The 22,821-nt window shown below is 46.7% G+C and overlaps 1 protein-coding gene across 3 annotated transcripts in view; it reads right to left on the bottom strand.

Annotated features, from left to right (window-relative positions):
• Window positions 1-20,723, bottom strand: part of LOC147639341 (O-fucosyltransferase 39-like) — a 60,696-nt gene extending 39,973 nt beyond the window's left edge. Inside the window, exons 1-2 of one of the 3 annotated variants that reach the window (XM_086790202.1) lie at window positions 20,660-20,723; window positions 20,245-20,379 (exon numbers count right to left, since the gene is read on the bottom strand). In XM_086790202.1, the coding sequence (XP_086646328.1) occupies window positions 20,245-20,373 (129 nt within the window). In that variant the 5' untranslated portion in view covers window positions 20,374-20,379; window positions 20,660-20,723. The other 2 variants (XM_086790197.1, XM_086790209.1) reach the window with 2 other exon arrangements.
• Between the last annotated feature and the right edge of the window lie 2,098 nt (window positions 20,724-22,821).

Here is a 22,821-nt window from a genome sequence, read left to right as displayed (position 1 = left end):
CATGGCTGAATATTCATTTTGAATTCCATCCCCTCCAGGATGCTCAGAAGATACAGATGGTACAAGGCCTCTTGAAAGGGAAAGCTTTGTCATGGTGGAGAGAGCTGCGGAACAAGCCTAGTGTGGGCTGATTTCGAGGAGATGTTCAGTGATGAGTTCCTCCAGCAGGAGGATGAGTATAACATGGTATCCAGATTTACAGAGCTGGATATTGAATCCATGTCTTTCGACATGTACTTGCACAAGTTTAGGAGTTACATGCAAAAGCAACACATATGGATGTAGTTGTTAGCAGTCATCTCCTATCTGTACACTATGTCAGGGCCTCTGTTGTGGGTGTGCCCGCCGGTATTTAGTGTCTTCCCATTTTTCCTCACTCTTCGTATTTTTTCCTATTTTTCTGGAGGAGTGGATGGGCTGTCGGCTGCCCCAGATGCTGGCCGACTGTGTCTTTTCTGCCTGACTTGTGTGTCCTGCAATCTTGGCCGACTGCATGCACCTGGCCGACCAGGTATTTGCTGGTCGTGAGTTGTCCAGGTGGCAGTCGTGAGCAGCCAGTGCTGTCGGCCTGTTTATGGGGGCTGGCCAACCAGCAGCTAGGGGCCATATAAAATGGCCCCTTGCCCACACACTCCATCTTGTGTATTTCTGGGATTTTATTGGTGTATATAGCAGAGTTACACAGCTTCTCTCTCTCTTTCATCTGTGTATTGCTCTCTACAGCAGTTGTCTTCATTTCTGCCGTGCATTCTGACATGGTATCAGAGCCCCAGGTGGGTTGAAGCTTGGAGACAGTGGGACGTCGAGGGTTTGCTGATTTGAGGTGCTGATTGGAGACTGTTTGGGCTGTACGGGACTTGGAGATCAAGTAGAAGGCGGCCATCACCGTTGGAGAGCCACTTTGCATTTTATTTGCAGCCTCTTCTTCTTTCCCACCCACCCTCCCTTCACAAGACCTTGTGAACCCTTGAGATGGTAGATTTGCTTGAGATGGCTGAGAAGCACGTGAAGATCCCGACACTCCCCACGTTCCCGGTGGACTGACAGTTGGACGGGAACAACTACGGCATATGGAAGGTAATGATGGAGTCTGTTTTGGAGTCCTATGACTTGGTTGATTTCATTGTTGTTGGGGTTCCACAGCCGGAGTTGGAAGATGGGGAGTTACCCTCTATACAAAAGGAACGGGAGGCACAGGCACAGTTATGGGATTGTGTTAATGCCCGCGTCCGTTCCTTCATCTTCCTAAATTGCACACCACAGGTGATCAATCACATAAAGCATATGACACTGGCCAGAGGGATTTGGCAGCATTTGGCTTCTCTCTACAACAGGGTATCACCCATGAAGAGGATCTCCTTGGAAGTTCAAATGCGGGTGATGAATCCTGCAAAGTCGTTGACGATGCAAGAGCAGATCAACAAGTTGCAGGCTCTTTAGCAGGAGTTCTCCAGGCCAGGAAAGAGATATCGTCAGAGGATATGGCCATAACGTTGTTGTCACATTTGTCCTCTCAGTACTCAGTATTTTACTCCTCTTTGATCACCAATGGCAAGCTCAGCACCATCACATCGGAGGAGCTTGTGCCAATGGTCTTGGACTATGAAGAGCGATTTACGAACCCTCCACAGGGCGGAGATTCTGAGGCCTTGACTGGCCAGCGGTCGAAAGGCCGTAACAACAACAACAAGGACAAAGGGAAGTCTTCATCGGAGAAGTCTCCTGAGAAACTGAAGGCCAAGAGGACCTGTAATGATTGTGGCAAGAAAGGAGGCCACTATTGAAGGAAGGTCCCAAGCGGACTGGGAAAAGTGCTGATTCTTTAGCTTCAGCTACAAAGACTCCAGCCTTTGTGCACTTGGAGATGTTGGATACCGATGTTTCATCCTCTTCGAGCGAGGAGGCAGCTGGCTTCACTGCCAAGGATACTCGGGAATGGATTCTTGATAGTGGTGCTTCCAGGCAAATGACTCCTTCCCATGACTTCTTTCAGGATCTGAAACAGCAGTCAAGTTGCATTTTCATTGGCGACAATTCCACCATACCGATTCACAGTGAGGGCCGGATGGAGATCATTCCCGATGGCAAAGGGGAAAGCATTCCTCTTGTGTTCTTTACGTCCCCACACTTGGTTTTCATCTGTTGTTAGTGCATGAGGTTTGCAAGACTGGCTTCCGGGTGGAGTTTGAGGAGCATTTTGTTGCTCTACGGGACCGCGAGACTGGCCAGGTTGTTTGGGAAGGCGGAGTAGAGAATGGTATATACAAACTCTCAGCACTCTCCTCCTTGACAGGTTCTCAAATTGGTGATTTGTGGCACTTTCGGTTTGGCCACTTAACTGTGAATGCGTTGTGGCGAGCTTTCCGAGACCAGATGGTGGTTGGCTTGCCAGATGTTGGCAACACGCAAGGACGCTGTAGTTCTTGCATTCGTGGTAAGCAACACAGGGAATCTTTTCCAAAGCAGACTTCCAGGCAAGCTTTGAAACCTTTGGAGTTGGTACACATTGACTTGTGTGCACTGCGAAACGTTTCACTATCGAAACGAAACGATGCTAAAACAATTTATTTTGGAACAAAACGTTTCAACACCAAGTAGGTGGACAATGAAACGTTGGACCGAAACGATCATATACATAAAATGTGAAGGTACTAGCCAATAGTTATAAGATGATATTAGCATATTTGTCATCAATAAACAAAGAAGACATACAAAAGAGAAGAGAAAAGAACAAATAGGATGAAAGAAGGAAAGAGAAAGAATTATAAAAGCTAAAAAGCACACAAAATCACAACCTTTTTCCCCACATGAAACCATATGGTTTCAATGTGCACATGAAACGTTTCAACACTGAAATGTGAAACAAGTTTCAAAGCCACCGAAACGAGTTTCATGGTGCCCATAGTGTGGACCTATGCAGACGCCACCCTTGGGAGGTTCTTTGTACTTCATGCTGCTTGATGATGATTGTAGCAGATTCTCTTGGGTTTATTTTCTTTCACAGAAGGACCAAGCTTTTGCTCAGTTCAAAGAGTGGCATGTGATGGTGGAGAAAGAGTCCGGCTTGCAGATAAAGACTCTCAGGGCTGACAAAGGAGGAGAGTTTTCTTCCAATGCATTCATGCAGTTTTGTGCGGAACATGGCATCAAGCGGGAGCTAGCCAATACAAGTTCACCTTCTAAGAATGGAGTAGTTGAGCGAAAGAACAGGACTGACTACGGCTGTCCATATCGTCAACCGTTCTCCGACGACTTCAGTATCGAACATGACTCCCTTTGAGGTGTATTTTGGCAAGAAACCAGATGTCTCCCATTTCCGTGTGTTTGGGAGTGATGCATATGTTCACATTCCAAAGAAGCAGAGGGGGAAGCTCGACTCAAAGTCCCAAAAGCTTGTCTTTGTGGGATATAACTCTCTTTCCAAGGGATATAGGTTATATGATCCAGAAAGGAACAAGGTCGTCGTCAGTAGAGATTTGGTTTTTGATGAGCATGTTCCAATTTCCACTGTTGATGAGCCGCCACTTCTTGGAGACCCAGATGATTTTGATGATGATTCCCAGTCGATTTGTTCCAGCTGGACAGCCTCAGTCAGTTGAGGAGGTTGAGCCCGCAGTTGGAGATAAGCCCCCGTAGCAGCAAGAGGCTCCGCGCTCTGTTCGAGTACCCAAGTGGTTGGTAGATACCCTTCGGGAGTCAGGTGTCACGGAGCTTTCCTCCGAATGGACCACAGAGGACGGACCTCAAAGATCGCATAGAGTTCATGACAAAAGTCATTCAGCGGAGCTTTTACTGGTAAACTAACACTTGGGTGTTGGTTCAGAGGCCGTCAAAACGGTCTGTCATTGGTGTCAAGTGGGTCTTTAAGACCAAGTATACGTCGGATGGGTCGGTGGACAAACACAAAGCCAGACTTGTGGCTAAGGGTTAGGCTCAACAGCCTAGCATCAACTATGAGAATACCTTTGCACCGACAGCGAGGATGACCACGCTTAGGACCGTTCTTGCCCTTGCCTCTTCTCAGCAGTGGCCCGTATTTCAGATGGATGTGAAATCTACGTTCCTTAATGGTGACCTACAGGAGGAGGTGTATGTTGTTTCAAATGGATGTGAAATCTACGTTCCTTAATGGTGACCTACAGGAGGATGTGTATGTTGAGCAGCCTCCAGGCTTTGAGGTTCCAGGATCAAAGGGGATGGTTTACAAGTTGCGGAAGGCCTTGTATGGTCTTAAGCAGGCTCCCAGGGCTTGGAATCAGAAGATTGATTCCTTCTTCCTACGGATTGGATTTCAAATATCGGTTACAGATCCTAAACTATATCTCTTTCGGGAACGCGGCATGGTCACGTTGATCATCCTTTATGTGGATGACCTCATTCTCACTGGCAGTCATATGGAGCACATTGCAGTGACGAAGGCTGCCTTGTCAAAGGAGTTTGAGATGACCAATTTAGGCTTACTGCACTTCTTCTTGGGATTGGAGATCTGGCAGACCCAGAGGGGGTTCTTTGTCTCTCAGCAGCGGTATGTCCATGAGTTGCTTGAGGCCTTTGGGATGGAGAACTGCAAGCCTATCACATCACTGATGGACCCGAACACGAAACTTACAGTTAATGATCCATGTGAGCCAATTGATGCCTCTCTGTACCGGAAGCTGGTTGGTTCATTGATTTGGTTGCTGAACACCAGATTGGACTTAAGCTTTCAAGTGGGGCTGTTGAGCTCGTTTATGCAGATGCCGTTGAAGTCTCATTGGGACGCAGGATAGTGGATCTTGCGGTATCTGCAGGGTATGAAGGATCTTGGACTCTTCTACACCACTAGAGGTAAAACGAAGGAACGAGTTCGACTCCAAGGTTGGAGTAACTCAAATTGGGGAGGAGATCCAGACCACACGAGGAGATCTACATCAGGCTACAGTTTTACCCTCGACTCAAGAGCTGTTTCATGGAGCAGCAAGAGGCAACCAACTATTGCCTTGTCTACAGAGGCCGAGTACCGGGTTGCTTGTGGTGCTGCTTGCGAGGTTGTGTGGCTATGCGAAAGCTTCGGAGAAAGATCGGTAACTTCAAAACTCAAAATTCAGCACTCTTTTCGCGACGGAAATTAACGCACAACACTTGAAAGGAGAAGTGCAGAAAATAGAGAGAGAGAGAGAGAGAGAGAGATGGAGAGGACACAGTATTGGGTCCCAATTACCCTCTGTAGGGTCCCCACCACGGATGGTGTATTTGCTTTATTAGAATGATGAGAAAATCTGAAAGAAAATACAGCAATCTTGGACCTTTTAATGGCTGGAAAATCCTGCCCTTGACCTGAATCCTTCACCCCTTTGCGTTAGCAAGCCCTTGGCTGTCTTGGCCCCTTGGTTTGCTTGAGCACTTGGTGAATGATGAGATGGATGATTGGGATTATGGGCACTTCTATTTTTACTACCCCATCAGGAGCAGTCGGCCAGCATAAAGGCACTTCTATTTATACTACCCCATCAGGAGCAGTCGGCCAGCATAAAGGCAGTCGGCCAGCCCAGAAATGTCCCACGATTGGAAATTCAGCATTTAATGCTGAAAAATCCCATTAAATGCTGGAAAAATTCCCATAAATTCTGTGCATCTCTTCCTGGTTGGCTGGTCATCAGGCGCCTGCTTCTGAAGGGCTGGACACATCTTTTGTCCACAATCCCAGGGCTGGGCAGCCTGTATGGGCTGCCCCAAACATGCCCTACAGCCATATAAAGGCTGTAAGCTCCTGGAAATAGCCTCATCTTTGCCCTAGGGCTGTCCTACAGCCCCTCCATGGCTGGTGGGTTCAGCCTGGGCCTTCCTGGCCTTCATGGGGGTGGTTCCACACCATTCCCATGCCCACACTAAGATCCGGGGTAGCCCTATGGGCTGGCCCCTTGTCCTAACCACTATCTACTCAGTGATCTGGCATCCGGTACCATACCAGATACACAGAACCACTGTCATCATTCTAGAGGGAGACTCACAACGCGGACTGGCACTGTTTCATGTGCAGGACGGTGCACATCTCACCTTGGACTCATGTGCAGGACAATGCACACTTCACCTCGAACGACTGAGATGGATCCCTGGCTGACTCGTCCCGGACTGGGCTCACATGGGACCAATTCACCATCCCAGGTCCTGCACCTTCTGTACAGAAATGTCTACGTGGCATCCAAGTGCGGGATGCACGTGACATCCCCTTCTGCTTAACTTGACGGAAGCTGCATAGCCTCCAAATAATCCGTCAATAACGCCGGATAGTCTTCGAAGAACTCTTTGTCGAGCCATATCGCTTCATGGGTTCCTCGGTCCTGAAACTTCGTGAGGAACTGTCGTAGTCTTCGGCCTGAGCCATGCTTGAAATGGTGCAGAAGGATCTATCCTGGAACCATTACTTCTACTTCATCAACAATGTCTGGTTCCGCTTCGTCTTTGACCTCTGAAGGGGGTGGACCTGTATATGGCTTTAACCAACTGACATGAAATACATTGTGCATAGTCCAACTCGGAGGTAGCTTTAACTGCATAGACACCTCATTAATCTTTCTCCGGATGGGGAAAGGTCCGACGCTCCTGAAAGACAACTTTGGGCATCGCTTGCCCACCTGTTTCAATCTTTGCTTCATAATCCGAAGATAAACCCAATCTCCTTCCGAAAACTTCATATCCCTTCGGTCTTTAGTGGCCTGTCGAGTGTAGATCTCTTGTGCTTTAGCCAATCTGTCCTTTACTGACTCTAAAATCTCCTGGTAAGATTCTGTCACTCTGTTCGCCTCCAGTACTGAAGACGAAGTCCTGGTTAACAACGACTGGAAAGGTCTTCCAAACGCTGCCTCATATGGAGTCCTACCAATAGCTGAAGAAAAAGAGTCATTCAAAACAGCTTGAACTAAAGGCAAAAACGATTCCCACTTACCTTGCATTCAAAACAGCTTGAACTAAAGGCAAAAACCATTCCCACTTACCTTGCTGATCGTGGACATAACACTTCAGCACATCAAAGGCCAACTGGTTGTATATCTCTGTCTGGCCATCTCTCTGTGGGTGGAATGCACTGGAAAAATTCAGCTTAGTACCAAAATTATCAAACAATGCCCTCCAAAAATGACTGGTAAACTTGGCATCTCGGTCTGACACTATGGTTCTAGGAATCCCGCCAATCGGGTACCAATGCCGAATGAATAACTGGACAACATCCTCGGCGGTCACATTGGCCCTGCAAGGAATAAGCATAACAAATTTGCTAAACCTATCAACAATAGTTAAGCACTGCGTATTACGCTTACTCGGACTGGGAGGCAGATTTGTGACAAAGTCCATCGAAATGTCCTGGAAAGGACCCTCAGGAATTGGCAAGGGCTGTAACAACCCTATCTTCTTTCCACGAGGAGCTTTCACCTTTTGACAAATGTCACAGCGTTGTACATACGTAAACACATCACGCCTCATCTTTGGCCAATAGTATTGCCGTTCTAATTTCTCCAGAGTCGAATTCATGCCCCTGTGACCACCTGTAATGGCGTCATGGGCATCATGGAGAAGAGCTGCCCGGAATGACTTCATGACACATAGTCGGCCTTTGTACAAAAGCCAACCATCGCGTATCAGAAAATGGCATGGTCTTGTGGCATCCAATGCCTGTTCCCACTGAGTACCGAATTCCTCGGAATCCGCGTACGTGTGCTTCATGTCCTCTAGTCCTGTACCAACAAGGTCAAGTCTAGTGGTCTAAATCGTAGATACTTGTCCCTTCCTGCTCAAAGCATCGGCCACTGGATTGGCCTTTCCTGGAAGGTACTCAATCATACCACCGAACTGCTGGAATATCTGACTCCAGCGGTGTTGTCGATCACTCCACTGTGCACTTGGCATCGTCTGAATCCAGTGCAATGCCTGATGGTCAGTGCGCGAACCTCGAAATCACGGCCATACAGGAAATGTTTCCAATGTTTCAAGGCCTGTATTATTGCTAGAGGAGTTCACGATCATAGACTGAGTAGTTCTTCTCAACGGGCAGTAACTTACGAGACATGTAAGCTACTGGATGACCATTCTGTTGCAATACACCTCCAATTGCGATGTTACTCGCATCGATGATCACTTGAAATGGTTCATCCCACGAGGCAAGGGCTAAGCAAGGCGCTTCTGATAAAGCCACCTTGAGGTTCTGGAATGCCTCCAACGCTTGTGGAGTCATTCAAATCTTTTGCCTTTTTGTTTTCACTCCCTTTAGCAGGTCCGTGAGATCTGCCGAGAGATCAGAAAACTTGTCGATGTAGGTAGAATATGCCTGGCATATACCCACAAATGATCTAATGTCATAAGCTGTCTGAGGTACTTCCCAGTTAACAATCTCGGCCACTTTAGCCGGATCAAGTCGAATGCCTTCAGCACTAATTATATATCCCAAGTAATGCACCTGGAACAGATAAAATTCTGACTTCTTTTCATTGACGTAGAGCTCGTTGCTTTCCAACAACTTAAGGACCTTCTCCACATCAATGTCATGCTGCTCAACTGTAGCTGAAAATATGAGTATGTCGTCCAGAAATATGAACACACGCTTTCCAATCAACTCCCGGAAAATATGCATCATCATGCGGTTAAATGTAGCTGGGGCGTTCGTCAAACCAAATGGCATGACCACAAATTCATAGTGGGCCCGTTCTGTACGGAAGGCTGTCTTGGGGATGTCCCCCTCGACAATCCGTACCTGGTGGTACCCACTCTTTAAATCCAGTTTTGAGAACACCTTTGCTCCATTCAGCCTCTCGAGAATATAGTCAATTCGAGGCATTGGGAATCTGCTCTTGATAGTCAGCTTGTTGAGTGCACGATAATTGACACACAACCGGGAAGACCCATCTTTCTTCTTGACAAACAAGATCGATGCTGCAAATGGCAACACGCTGGGGCGGATGAAGCCAGCTTCTTGCAACAATTCTTGGAGTTGGCGGTCCAACTCCGATTCCATTGCCTTAGAAAGGCGATATGAAAACTTGCTCGAGGGTTCCGAGCCTGGTAGGAGGTCAATCCTGTGATCCTCCGGTCCGGACGGGGGGAGCTGGGGAGGGAGGCTGTCCCGAAGAAAAATCTTCTGGAACTTTTCATGGAGAACCGAGTACTTCTCGGAAGCACTGGCCACCGTCTGGGCTGTCTAGATGTAAATCATTGCACACTGTGCGCCTTTCCTGACTGCTCGCTTAGCCTGCAAGTGGCTTATGAGCGGAAAGTTCGGAATACCTGGCTCACACTTAATGATCACCGGGGTGTTTGACACATTCCGATTGATCTGGAACATGTGCTTGTCCCACTTGACATCAGGAAGAAACTTGTGAAACCACTGGATACCCAAAATTATGTCTGCTCCTACAAGAGGGGCAACCATAAAGTCACGCACAAACTCTATGCCCTGAATCACTAACTTAGCACCTAGAGCTTCATACTTGACGCTCGTTGTCATACCTGTGCTAAAACCCTCAACCTGTTTCTCCATCGGAGTCAGCTCGAAACGGGCATGCCTAGCGGCCTGTTCCGTGACCACATCCTCCGTGCTGCCGCTGTCAAACAAGACAACGACTCTGGCGACCTATGTAGCCAAAGGACTTGAGCAAATCGTTGCGCTCATACTCCTGGTCATGGGCGCCCTTCTGCTTATCTTCGAGCTCCCGGCTAATAATTGCTCCAACTGAAGCACCGGGGTTTGAAGAACTAGGGTTAGCCGTTGGGGTCTATGTGGGAGCTGAGCTCACCACGGAAGCTGTGGAGGCGGCGGCGGCCTTTGGAGGCTTCTTCGGACAATCCCGAGAAGTATGTCCTTTTGTATGACAAAAGAAACATCTACCCTCCTTCTTGTACTAAGAAAGCTCCTCAACACTCAACTTGCCACCTGTCTTGCTTGCCTCCGCTTTCTGGTCTGGAGTAAGCTTAGACGCATTGTTCGAGTTCTTGGAGCCAGAGGCTCCCGGGCTCTGTCCTGGGGAAGACCCCGTCTGGTTCTGGCTTTTGCCCCGTTAGCCCTGGGAGAAGCCGGCAAGGAAGTCTTGGGCTTGCCACCATTGTGTTTCATTTCTGCACTCTGCGCAAGCGAGAGTGCATCCTCAAAGGTGGCTGGCCTAAACATACGCACCTCCCATTGGATTTGCGTGTCCAGGCCATACAAAAACTGCCCTTTCTTGTCCGTATCAGATAAGCCTAATTGCAGACATAAGGTCGAAATTTTATTGGCAAACTGAAGGACTGGTTGCGCGTTCTGACACGCTCCCCTGAACTTGTCTTCGAGTCACTCAAGGTAGTGGGGCGGTAGAAACCGCTGCTTAAGGTCGCGGACGAACTCGTCCCACACATAAGCTACCATACCTGCTCTGGTGTGGGCATGAGCCCACTGAGTCCACCAAGGAATGGCCTCACCTTCCAAGTACCAACTGGCTAAGATCACTCTGTCAGTATCTGTTTTCCTCACTGCGGCAAAGTAAGCTTCAAATTGATGTAACCATGAATAAAGAGTTGTGGGATCGAGTTTACCATTATACTTACTGAAATTCATTTTCTCGGGAAAATGATTCGAGGGCACCGCCGGTGTCAATCTGGCGTCCAAAGCTCTGAGGTAACGCTCGTGTTCCACATGTCGCATGGCGTCGTCTTCTCGTTGTCGCACGCATCTGCAACTCAAGCAAGGAGCTTGGCTGCGGCGGCTGTGACCCCGCGAGAGGGTCCCTGTGAGTGACGAGGATCTGGTATCTGGGATACGGAAGGAGAGGGAGGAGGAGATGGAAAACGCGACGCTTGAGAGCGGGTACGCTCCTCCAGAGCCAAGATCCGCGCCTTCTAATCATCCAACTTGGCTGTCTGTTCTGCGAGTGCTCGCATCATCTGCTGGAACATGTCTGTGACACTCAAGCCGGGTGCCCTAGCTAGGCCGCTTGGTGCACTCTGGTCCCATGGTTCTGGGTCTCTCTCGTCGCCGAAGCTCGCCATAGCAGGAAAATGCAATTCCTTTCCAAGACGCAATCTGACCATCCACTATCTGTGTGGGAGACTTCCGGAGGCTTCCGGAGGCTAAAAACCAACCGTCCTTCGAGGGACAGGAGTCACTCCGAAAGGGGTAGTCCACCGGCATCTAAAAACCAACCACACGAGCGAGAAAAATTTTCTGGTTTTCTTTGCTAAATCTTTGTCCTTGAAGTAGGCTCTGATACCACTGTAATATGCAGAAGCTTCGAAGAAAGATCAGTACCTTCAAAACTCAGAATTCAGCACTCTTTTCGCGACGGAAATTAACGCACAACACTTGAAAGGAGAAGTGCAGAAAAGAGAGAGAGAGAGAGAGAGAGAGAGAGAGAGAGAGAGAGAGAGATGGAGAGGACACAGTATTGGGTCCCAATTACCCTCTGTAGGGTCCCCACCACGGATGGTGTATTTGCTTTATTAGAATGATGAGAAAATCTGAAAGAAAATACAACAATCTTGGACCTTTTCTTGGCTGGAAAATCTTGCCCTTGACCTGAATCCTTCACCCCTTTGCGTTAGCAAGCCCTTGGCTATCTTGGCCCCTTGGTTTGCTTGAGCACTTGGTGAATGATGAGATGGATGATTGGGATTATGGGCACTTCTATTTATACTACCCCATCAGGAGCAGTCGGCCAGCATAAAGGCAGTCGGCCAGCCCAGAAATGTCCCACGATTGGAAATTCAGCATTTAATGCTGAAAAATCCCATTAAATGCTGGAAAAATTCCCATAAATTCTGTGCATCTCTTCCTGGTTGGCTGGTCATCAGGCGCCTGCTTCTGAAGGGCTGGACACATCTTTTGTCCACAATCCCAGGGCTGGGCAGCCTGTATGGGCTGCCCCATACATGCCCTACAGCCATATAAAGGCTGTAAGCTCCTGGAAATAGCCTTATCTTTGCCCTAGGGCTGTCCTACAGCCCCTCCATGGCTGGTGGGTTCAGCTTGGGCCTTCTTGGCCCTCATGGGGGTGGTTCCACACCATTCCCATGCCCACACTAAGATCCGGGGTAGCCCTATGGGCTGGCCCCTTGTCCTAACCACTATCTACTCAGTGATCTGGCATCCGGTACCATACCAGATACACAGAACCACTGTCGTCATTCTAGAGGGAGACTCACAGCGCGGACTGGCACTGTTTCATGTGCAGGACAGTGCACATCTGACCTTGGACTCATGTGCAGGACAATGCACACTTCACCTCGGACGACTGAGATGGATCCCTGGCTGACTCGTCCCGGACTGGGCTCACATGGGACCAATTCACCATCCCAGGTCCTGCACCTTCTGTATAAAAATGTCTACGTGGCATCCAAGTGCGGGATGCACGTGACACTGCGGAGGTTGCTTGGCGAGATTGGGTTTCCACAGAAGGAGCCCACGGTCATTCAGTGCGATAACCAGAGCTGTATCGCTATTGCTCGAAACCCGGTCTTCCATGCCCAGACCAAGCACATAGAGATACAATATCACTTTGTTCGTGAGAAGATCTTGGCTGGTGACATCTTGCCTCTTTATTGTTCGACGGAGGACAATGCGGCAGACCTCTTCACGAAGTCTCTACCTCAGGCTATGCTCCGGCGGCACTCCAGCTCACTGGGGTTGGTTCCACATCCAGGAGCTGAGAGGGGGTGTTAGCAGTCATCTCCTATCTATACACTATGTCATAACCTCTATTGTGGATGTGCTCGCCTGTATTTAGTGTCTTCCCATTTTTCCTCACTCTCCGTGTTTTTTCCAATTTTTCTGGAGGAGTGGATGGGCTGGCGGTTGCCCCAGGGCCCAAATGCTGGCCGACTATGTCTTTTCTGCCCAACTTGTGTCCTGTAGTCTTGGCCGACTGCATGCACTTGGCCAACCAGGTATTTGCTGGTCGTGAGTTGTCCAGGTGGCAATCGTGAGCAGCCAAGCTGCTATTGGCCTATTTATGGGCTGGCCGACCAGTAGCCAGGGGCCATATAAAATGGTCCCTTGCCCCCACACTCCATCTTGTGTACTTCCGGGATTTTATTGGTGTATATAGCAAAGTTACACAGCTTCTCTCTCTCTTTCATTTGTGTATTGCTCTCTACAGCAGTTGTCTTCATTTCCGCTGTGCATTCTAACAGTAGTGGTTTCTTTATGCGGGGATTGTCCCCAGACCATAAGCTTCAAGTGAGGAACAACACTTGCAAAATTTTGGACGATGTCATCCAGTTTGCAAAGATTTATGAAGATGGTGTCCTACATACAGGTTGGGACTGCCTGCGGGGCACCCGAGGGGGCCGCGGGGGGGGGGGGGGGGGGGGGGGGTCATGTCATATGTTTTCAATGCTTATTTATTGGAAAGAGGCATAAAGCATCAGTGCACGGTGCCATACAAACCTCAGCAAAACGGTGTGGCTAAGAGGAAAAATGCATCTCTTATGGAGATGGCATGATTCATGGTTAAGGCACAGAATTGCCCGACAAGTTCTGGATGGAAGCTGTTGTGTGTGCTACATATGTATGGAAGCTGTTGTGTGTGCTACATATGTCCAACCAAGGCATTGAAGACAATCACGCCTTATGAGGCTTGGTTTGAAAGGAAGCCTAAAGTTGATCAAGGTGTTTGGGTATTTGGCTTATGCTCTTGTGCATGAGCAACACCGTACCAAGCTTGATGACAAGGCTTTAAAATGCACATTTGTGGGATACAGCAAGGACAGCATGCTATTCCACACAGGTGTTTAGGGCTAAAAGAAGACTCCCAGAGCTTCCAAATGTGACATGCACACATAATTGCTTCCATCCAGAATTTACGAGGTAACCTCTTGCCTTTTACCATACATTGTGCACCGAGCCACCTTTCCAAAGGAGGCGACACAAATCTTCGACATCACTTGCTCTTGTTCATGCAAACTTGTGTGGTCCGATGAGTACTGCGTCTTTGAGTAAGGAGTTGTACATGCCTGTGATGGTGGATGACTTCTCCAAATATACTTGGATTTTCTTCTTGAAGACCAAGGATGAGGTTTTTCAGCACTTTCGTGATTGGAGGACTCAGGTGGAGAAAGCGATCAGTTCTTTGATCAAGGTTCTCAAGACTGACAGAGGGGGTGAGTTTACATTCCAAGAGTTTCAGTAGTATTGCAAGGATCGAGCATTTGGAGACAGCTAACTACAGAATACTCTCCATCACAGAATGGAGTTGCAGAGAGGAAGAATTGGACTATCATGGAGATGTCCCGTGCTATGCTTGAGCACTCCTCTTTACCTCGACATTTCTAAGCTGAGGCGGCTTCTACTGCTGTCTATATATAGAGCAGGTCTCCTACAACTACTCTCCAATATAAAACTCCATATGAGGCTTTCCATGGTGAGAAGCCCTCTTGTTCATTTGCGGGTATTTGGCTCTTCAGCATATGTACATGTGCCCAAGGAGTATCGCTCTACCTCCTCCACCTCCTTCTCCGCCTCCTCCTCCTCCTCCTCCCCCTGCTTCTGTTACACCTCAACACGCGAATTCTCATTCAGATGATGATGATCATGCTCCTCCTCCAAAGAGCTCAAGCAAACTGGTGGGTAGATGGCAGTGTGATTTTGGGTTGAGAGAGCTCCATTCTACCCCTCCGCTTGGTACTCTCAAGCGAACTTCCAAAGTTGCAAGGAAACAAACTCATGGAGGCAACTTTTTTGTTAACTATGCTCTTATGTTCTCTATTATTCATGGTCCTTCTAATCCCATTTCTGTGGACGAGGCTCTTTCACATGAGGCATGGCATCGTGCATGCAGGCAGAGCTAGATTCTATAGAATGGAATGGCACTTGGATTTTGGTGCCGAGGCCACAGCGTAAGGTGATGGGTGTGCGGTAGATCTTCAAAACGAAGTATAAAGCTAATGGCAGCTTGGACAAGCACAATGCGAGGTTGGTTGCCAAGGGCTATGCTCAACGCCCTCAGCCGACTTCGATGAGACCTTGGCTCTCACGGCTCGGATGACTTACCATTCGCAACGTTCTTGCAGGACATCATAGTTCCAGATGGATGTCAAGTCAACTTTCCTGAACACAGGAAGTGTATGTTGATCAACCACCGAGATTTGAGATTCCACAAAGACAGGACCACGTGTATTAGCTGAAGAAAACCTTGTACGGTCTGAAGCAGGCTACGTGGGCTTGGTACCAACAGATTGATGAGTTCTTTCAAAAGCTTGGCTTACACCGCTCTCATGCAATTCGAATCTTTATATCCTCCTTAAGAGGGGTTAGTTGTTATCATTGTGGTCTATGTTGATGACCTCATTTTTGCAGGTTCTTATTCTGTGAGGATCCGTTCAGTCATGGATGCTTTGGAGCAAGAGTTTGAGATGACGGATCTTGGCCTTCTACATTACTTTCTTGGCTTTGAGAATTGGCAGACACCTTAGGGTATTTTCTTTTCTCAGCAGAAGTACGCACAGGAGATTCTTGACACATTTCAAATGACTGGGTATAGACCAGTATCTTCTTCTATGGATGCTACTGAGAAGCTTTCTCTTCTTGATACTTCTCCAGGAATTGATTTGGGACAATATCGGGTTCTTGTCGGATGTTTGGTATGGTTGACCTACTCCCGATTGAACTAGTTTCACAATTAGCTTATTGAGTTCTTTGAACTTTCATACCCAAGCCCCGTCAACAGCTTGGCGATGCGCTATGAGGGTGCTTCGGTACTTGAGGTGGTACTTTGGATTTTGGCATCTTTTATGGCCAAGGGTGCACTCTTCTTGGATGGACAGACTGGGCTGGAGATGCAAATACTCGGCGTTCAACCACTGGTTGTGTTCTCACTTGGGTTGAGAGCCATTTCATGGAGCAATCAAAAGTAGCCTACTGTGGCACTTTTCTCTACAAAGGCAGAGTATCCGACAGCTTGCTATGCTGCATGTGAGGCGATTTGGCTACAGAGATTATTCGGAGAACTTGGCTTTCCTCCTACTGGATCTACTCTTCTTTGGTGTGACAATCAGAGTTGCACCGCAATCGCCAAGAACCCTGTGTTTCATGCTAGTACGAAACACATTGAGATCCAGTATCACTATGTTTGTGGGCGGGTTCTTGCGGGAGATTTGCATTTGGAGTATTGTCCTTCAACACAGAATGCAACAGACTTGTTCACACTAAGCCAGTGTCTCACGCTTCCTTGGCTCCTCACCTTCGGCTTCTTGGAGTTTGTTAAGCATCCAATGCTAAGAGGGAGTGTTAGCATTTCATCCCTGCATGCTGTCCATATTTGTTCTCTTTTTATGGCACTTGATTGTGGGCTGGCCACCCTTATATTTTCCCTTTTTTCTGGTTTTTTTCTAGGTCGGGTCCTTGATGGCATCTTCATCAACTTATCTTCTTTAGACTTTTGCACACTATAAGCTGCAGAGGAGGCGTTACAATTTGTGCATCTCAGTGTGTTGTGTGGGAACAAGTCTTTTATTAGACACTTGTATTTTCTCTAGTCGTGGGGATTTATAGGTCGTGGGCTGGTGTCGGCCAGAGCTCCTTGAGGGCAGTCGCAAGCACATACCTCCCTATATAAAGTCCTCTTCCCTCATCACTTGTATCAATTCCATTCACATGCACATATGCTCACCCATTGCCATTGTAAAGCCTCATGCTATAATAAAGATGTTCATTGCCCACAGAGCTGATTTGGGGAATCATGGCTTTATACACAGTTGTGGGGTAGGTACGTACTACTCAGGGTATATCTGAGATGGTTCACTACACTATTGGGGTGAAACAAGGTTGCCCCCTTTCTCCCACCTTATTTGGGATGTATGTGGATGAGGTTTCGGACTATGTAGAGCGGGAGGGTGACAGAGGAGCATAGCTAGCAGGGACATGGATTCCGTTGTTATTGTATGCTGATGATATTGTGTTGATCTCAGATTCTCCAGAGGGTATGCAGCGTCATTTGGATGCATTGCACACGTTTGCACAGGACAGTGGATTGTCTGTTAACCTTGGTAAAACCAAGGTGATGGTGTTTAACACCACAGCACAGTGGGTTAGGAGGTCAGCACCCACCTTTACATATGGTCAGGAGACTGGAGTATACAAATGCATATACTTACCTTGGTGTGGTTTTTAGTGGCCCACTATTTTTCTTGAGGAGAGCAGCGGAGACCATATTGACCAGAGCTTATGCAGCACTGGGAAGACTAGAGAGGATGTGTTCGCAGGTTCAGTTTCAGGAACCTCGAACAAAGCTCTGGCTCTTTGACACTTTGGTCACTTCAGCCATGCTGTATGGAGTGGAGATATGGGGACCCTCAGTGGATCACCACGGCCGAGCTGGTAGCACTGATGGATGGAGATGTATGGAGAGGCCCTTGGTTTCTATGATTTCCCGGATGATTAGGGCCAAGGCCTCCGTACCACATGATATTATCCGTGCAGAGATGGCTGCCCCCCCATTGGTAGTAGAGGCACTCACTCGATCAGTCTCCTTTATACATAGCACTTGGGCTCTCCCTAGAGACAGATATGCTCGCTTAGCCCTGGAGTCTTCACGACAGTTGGCATCACACGGAGATGGATCATGTTGGTATGCACAGATGACAGCTTGGTTCCAACTGCATGGCTTTAGTATGGACAGGCTACCTCCATTTCAGTACTCCCTGGATGCACCCTCCCTCTCTCTCACACGGACAGAGATTACCAGACTTATCAGGCAGGACTTGACTCAGCTGGACACTAGGAGGACATGGATACAGCCGACACGAGCTTGGTACGAAGATGGCTTTCTATAGAGATCATCTTCTCCAGCTCATGGAGGATGGGTTTGTGATTAGACCCAACTACATGGATACTCATCTTTCTCATAGGGTACGGTGTGCTATTGGTCAGATGCTCACATCCTCACACCAGCTAAAGATTGAGACTGGCAGATTCAGAGGAGTACCAACGGAGGCCAGGATTTGTCAGTTGTGCCAGATGGAGCCAGAGACAGAGTTACATTACATATGTCACTGTCCAGTATATTATGAGATACGAGGCCGTTTTCACTGCCTGTTCAGAGAGGGTTTCGGACCACTTTCCAGAGTCATGAGATACCAGGATCAGAGATGCCTCGGATTATACTTGCTGGAGCTACGTAGACATAGAGAGGGTCTCTTAAGAGGGAGGGGATCAGAGAGGGAGAGACACCTACAGAGGCAGATTACAGACTTCTTTCGACCAGAGATTGAGCAGTCAGGCCAGCAGGCATTGCAGCGCTAGCCCTAGAGTATAGCCGCACCAGAGGTACACTGATTGATCGGGCTATAGAGCTGGGGCGGTCCAGGCGCCCCAAGATGAGAGGTCCATCTCGACACCGGCGGAGACTACAACAGAGGATCAGGACCATACTAGCACGGCATGGGAGACGTTCAGTCAGAGTACTCACCATGGAGGACATTGAGGATATCCGCCATCGACCGATGAGAGACATCTTTGGATAGTGATGTATATGATGCTTACCTTTGTTGCTAGAGTTTTCCTTCCCAGATGCTATCCATTAGGAGCTCCTAGTACCTTACTTTTCCTCATAGTTGTTGTTTCAGTTTCAGTTAGTTGTTTAGTTGTTTTAGCTTTTCTTACACAGACATTGTATCAGATCCACCAATTGTTGTAACCTTTTTGGTCTCATAGGTCATTTTGGCCTTTTGAGGACGTTAATATATCATTTCATTTCTCTCTCTCTCTCTCTCTCTCTCTCTCTCTCTCTCTCTCTCTCTCCTATTTTTTGCTTCTGCATTGTGCAACCTTATCAATAAACACCTCAAATTTTGCCTTCAAGAGATACATCCATGCAAACCTCGAATAGTCATCAATGGATGTGACAAAATACAAGTGTCCTGCCATACAATAGGACGCCCAAAGTGGACTACATGAGGGTCTTTGGTTGTTCGGCATATGCACATGTGCCATAGCAACAAAGGTCCAAGCTAGATGACAAGGCGGCTAAATGCAATTTTGTGAGCTACAAGTACGCAAAACACGCATGGGGATAAGTACTTTTGAGTACGTCCACTTTTTCAATTAGCTATATATTATAAATGACTTGCAAGTTTATAATTCACCTACAAGGTGGTCAGGTATATATAGATGCAGTATGAGATGATACGTGTATGATACAACTATGGTATGATGCACATGAGAATACATGCTTTAGTTATATAGAGATTTAAAAAAGTATAGAACCTGGTTAACAAATTTGGTTTAAAAAATATATAAAGAATGAACGATCAAGCACTCATCGGTCACAACTAACATGAAATGGAGAGGTAGAATTGAAATATACTCTTAGACATGAAATGTCAAATGCACTAAGGCACACAAATATATCAGAGACACTAGAGCTCGGTATGAGAAAAATCATGCATACTTGGTCAGCCACGGCTTTTAAAACAGTCCAACAGAGAGTACCCTCTATGCCAAGAAGACAAGGAGGATTTAGTGGTGAGCATCCTTTATGTGGATAACATGTTGCTTACATGAACCAATGAAGACAATTTGGGGGGCGAGGGGGGGGAGAGGGGGGGGCAGGGGGGAGATAATATCCTGCTCAACCAGTTGAGACTCTTTATCTCAAAAGAGGGGGAAAAGATTTTGGTCATTACCCACAGGAGAGCTTGCAACTGTTTACCAGGTCGTAATCTAGACAATGGAGGCAGATTATCCCTGAAGAGAGAGAGAAGATCTTGGTCACCCAGTGGAGACTGATTCCCTCCCTTGCAACTGTTTGAGAGAAGATCTTGGTCCTAACCTAGACAGTCAGTTTGAGACTTCAGCCAGTTTTACAGAACACAGAACTGGTTTATGCAAGGCAGGAGCATTTTTGACAATGCCATTTCACTCTTGGCGCAAATGCATTAGGCCAAGGACAGCAATCAACCCCTTGTGATTCAAAGAAAACATATGATCAGTGAATAAGAGGGTTTGGGAGCTCCAGTTGGGAAGGTTGGATTCTCAGAGAGTCGATTACGGGCATTTCCTCCCTTCTACAGCCTAGCTAATGGTTTAGTGCCTATACAGAGGTGGTGCCCATTAAAAGGAAAAACCTGGGCTACCAAATAGGCTGGAATGGGGTGGGCAAGCAAAAAGAAATTAGCTCCATAAACTTTATGCAATTAACTTTTTTTTAAAACTGAAAACTGAACAACAAAATCAGCCAATAAAAGAGAGAACATAAGGGGAAATTTTTTGAAAAACAAAATAACCCCGGGATCCAATTGGAAGCTTGGATTTACCGAGAAGAGGGAGGGCATGTGCCTGCCAAGAGGCTCGAAGAGATGTGGCCACAGGCAAGGCAAGATGACCGCTGCCAAGCAAGCGAAAGCGCGCTCTCGTGCGTGCTTTCGAGAGGCCGCTGTCTTCATTCTCTGCTGAAATGATCCACACAAAAAAAAATTGCCCATAATCGAAACTAATCCTATCAATTAAGCCTTGATTAAAAGCATAGACCCGCACTAAACATAAGCCTAATCAAAGCCATAATTCACCTCTCAGGTGTAAGTACCGATCAGAAGAACTCCCTTCAGTACTTAAGGCTGTGCTTGGCACTGTGGCCTTGCCAAAAAAAAAAAACTCCCTGATTTTCCCGGCTAATGAAAATCCTTGCACTTAAATTTTCAATGTCCTAGCACAAACCCTAAGGTTACTTACACGGAGTTTGAGGTAGATGTCATCTCTCCCAATCGTGGATTAACATCATTTGGCACATAATACATTGTAAGTAAAGTCAACAATATCAAACGTATACTAGTAGGCTAGGCCACACCACTTCCTTCAAAATTCTTTCATGTACACCTAAATTGCCATCAATTCTTTCATGTACACCTAAATTGCCATCGTCTAATTTTAGTACAATTTTTTAAGGTTTTAGGGTATCTTCACTGCATGTCTTTGGTGGCTATGCTCACTCCTGCTCCACGGCCACCTAGCATCGTAATTAAGACCATGCCTTCCAATCTGATTGGAATGAGTGCACGTTGAGAAATGTGGTGCCATGGAGCACAAGGAAGGTAGAGAGTGAGTAGAAAAGCCAAGCAACTAGCAAATAGCCACATTAGCAACAAGCAAGGATAATCTCACATAAGCTAACAAAGCCAACATGTACTCGTCTCATATAAAAAGGGGTCATTTCAAGCAATGAGCAATATAACACATCTTAAGTCTTTCTATGAGTACAAGTTTCAATCTTGTAACCTAACTCAACTTGAGTCTATTTTCAATAAGCACGCACACACACTCATGATGAGTTCTCTTCATTTTTATCCACTTTAGATTAGTGTTGTCATTAGTACAAGATTAGTTTCTAATTAGATAATTGTCTTATCAATAGGAGAGCTTGATCTATGTTTCTTAACATGGTATTAGAGCTAGGGTGAGACTCTCTAGTTTTTAGGAAATAATTAAATTTCATTAGCAAGTTGTTAAGGATTATCTTCTCTCTTCGAGCTTTCTTGCATTAGGGTTTGTCAAAATCTAAGAGGGGAGAGAGAGAGAAAGAAATATTGTTTAGTGCTTAAGGGTTCTATCTTAGATAAGTGCTCCCAAGCTTGAGGGAAAAGCTAAAATTGAGACCTATAGAAAAGATTGCAACTATACACATCTTAGAAGGACACATTTTTTTTCACAATAGCTATGTATAGAGCCACTATAATAGCAGCGTACAGCTCACCAATGCAAAACTCGCACTAGGCAGTGAGACAAGTAGAGTAAGTAAGTGCACCTCATCCATCAGTAGCTTTGGCCGCTTATCCTTTAGTTCCTAGCACATTCCAATCAACCTCAGAACTAGCATAATTTAGAAGCAATGACTTTGGTGTTCATAGTAGAGGAGAGAAGGCAAGCTACACCTACAGTACTGACTATTGCAACAAGCAAAGTGAGCAACACAGAGAGAAGAGATGACATCAGAAGTAACAGAGGCACAGTGGTGGGGGGGCAAAGCTAGCAGGAAACACAAAAGAAGCACCAAATTGCCATCATCAAATTGCAGCAGCAAACTCAACACAATAAAAGAAAAGCAAAGGTGTGCAAGGATCATGGAGATTAGCAGGCTATACAATGTGTTGAAGCGCAAAACTAGTGGTGGTGAACTCCTATAGCAGACGTAGGCGAGCTCTACCACATCCACAAGGCAACCACAATCAAAAGAAAGCATCACGACCACATAACAATCTACACAGCACTCGTCAATAGCTACACAACGAGGATAAAAGGTTAATTTTCTTCTTTTTTAAGGAAGAAAAAATGTTTGTCAAAGGCTTAAAAAAACCTTATCCCCCTAAGGGCATGGTCACATGGGTATTAAAAACGTTATCCCCTTAAGGGCATGGTCACATGGATATTAAAAAAACCTTATCCCCTTAAGGCCATGGTCACATGGGTATTAAAAAACCTTGAGTCATAAGCCATCTAGGCAAGCATGGATGATATGGTGTCAACATCAAAATGGGATCTTCATCGCACGACAAAGGAATCACAATGCCTTTGACACCGACAATGGGTCAAAATTATCATTGATGGATGTTACATTAAGATCGTTTTTTCTTTTGTGCAAAAAAATCAATGTAGCTTTTATAAGCTACCATCCATGAGTTTTTTTATGTGTGATGAAGGAAGAGTGCATTTCTCCAAGTGTGTGGGTACACTGCCCCGATTACAAGTCAAAAATAGGATGTAAATGCAGCCAAATGAGCACGCAAAAATTAAAGAGAGATGCGGGGGAGAGGGAGAGCTTGAGTTCCTTGTTGCAAGCACACACACACACACACACAAGAGAGTACAAGACACAAGAAAGAGATGGATGGGTGGCTGAA

The sequence above is a fragment of the Cibotium barometz genome, chromosome 4 (assembly GCF_041138505.1).
Source record: "Cibotium barometz isolate CiBa-2024 chromosome 4, ASM4113850v1, whole genome shotgun sequence".
NCBI classification, from domain to species: Eukaryota; Viridiplantae; Streptophyta; class Polypodiopsida; order Cyatheales; family Cibotiaceae; genus Cibotium; species Cibotium barometz.
Note: the sequence above shows the minus strand (reverse complement) of the source record. Positions and strands in the feature narration are given on the sequence as shown.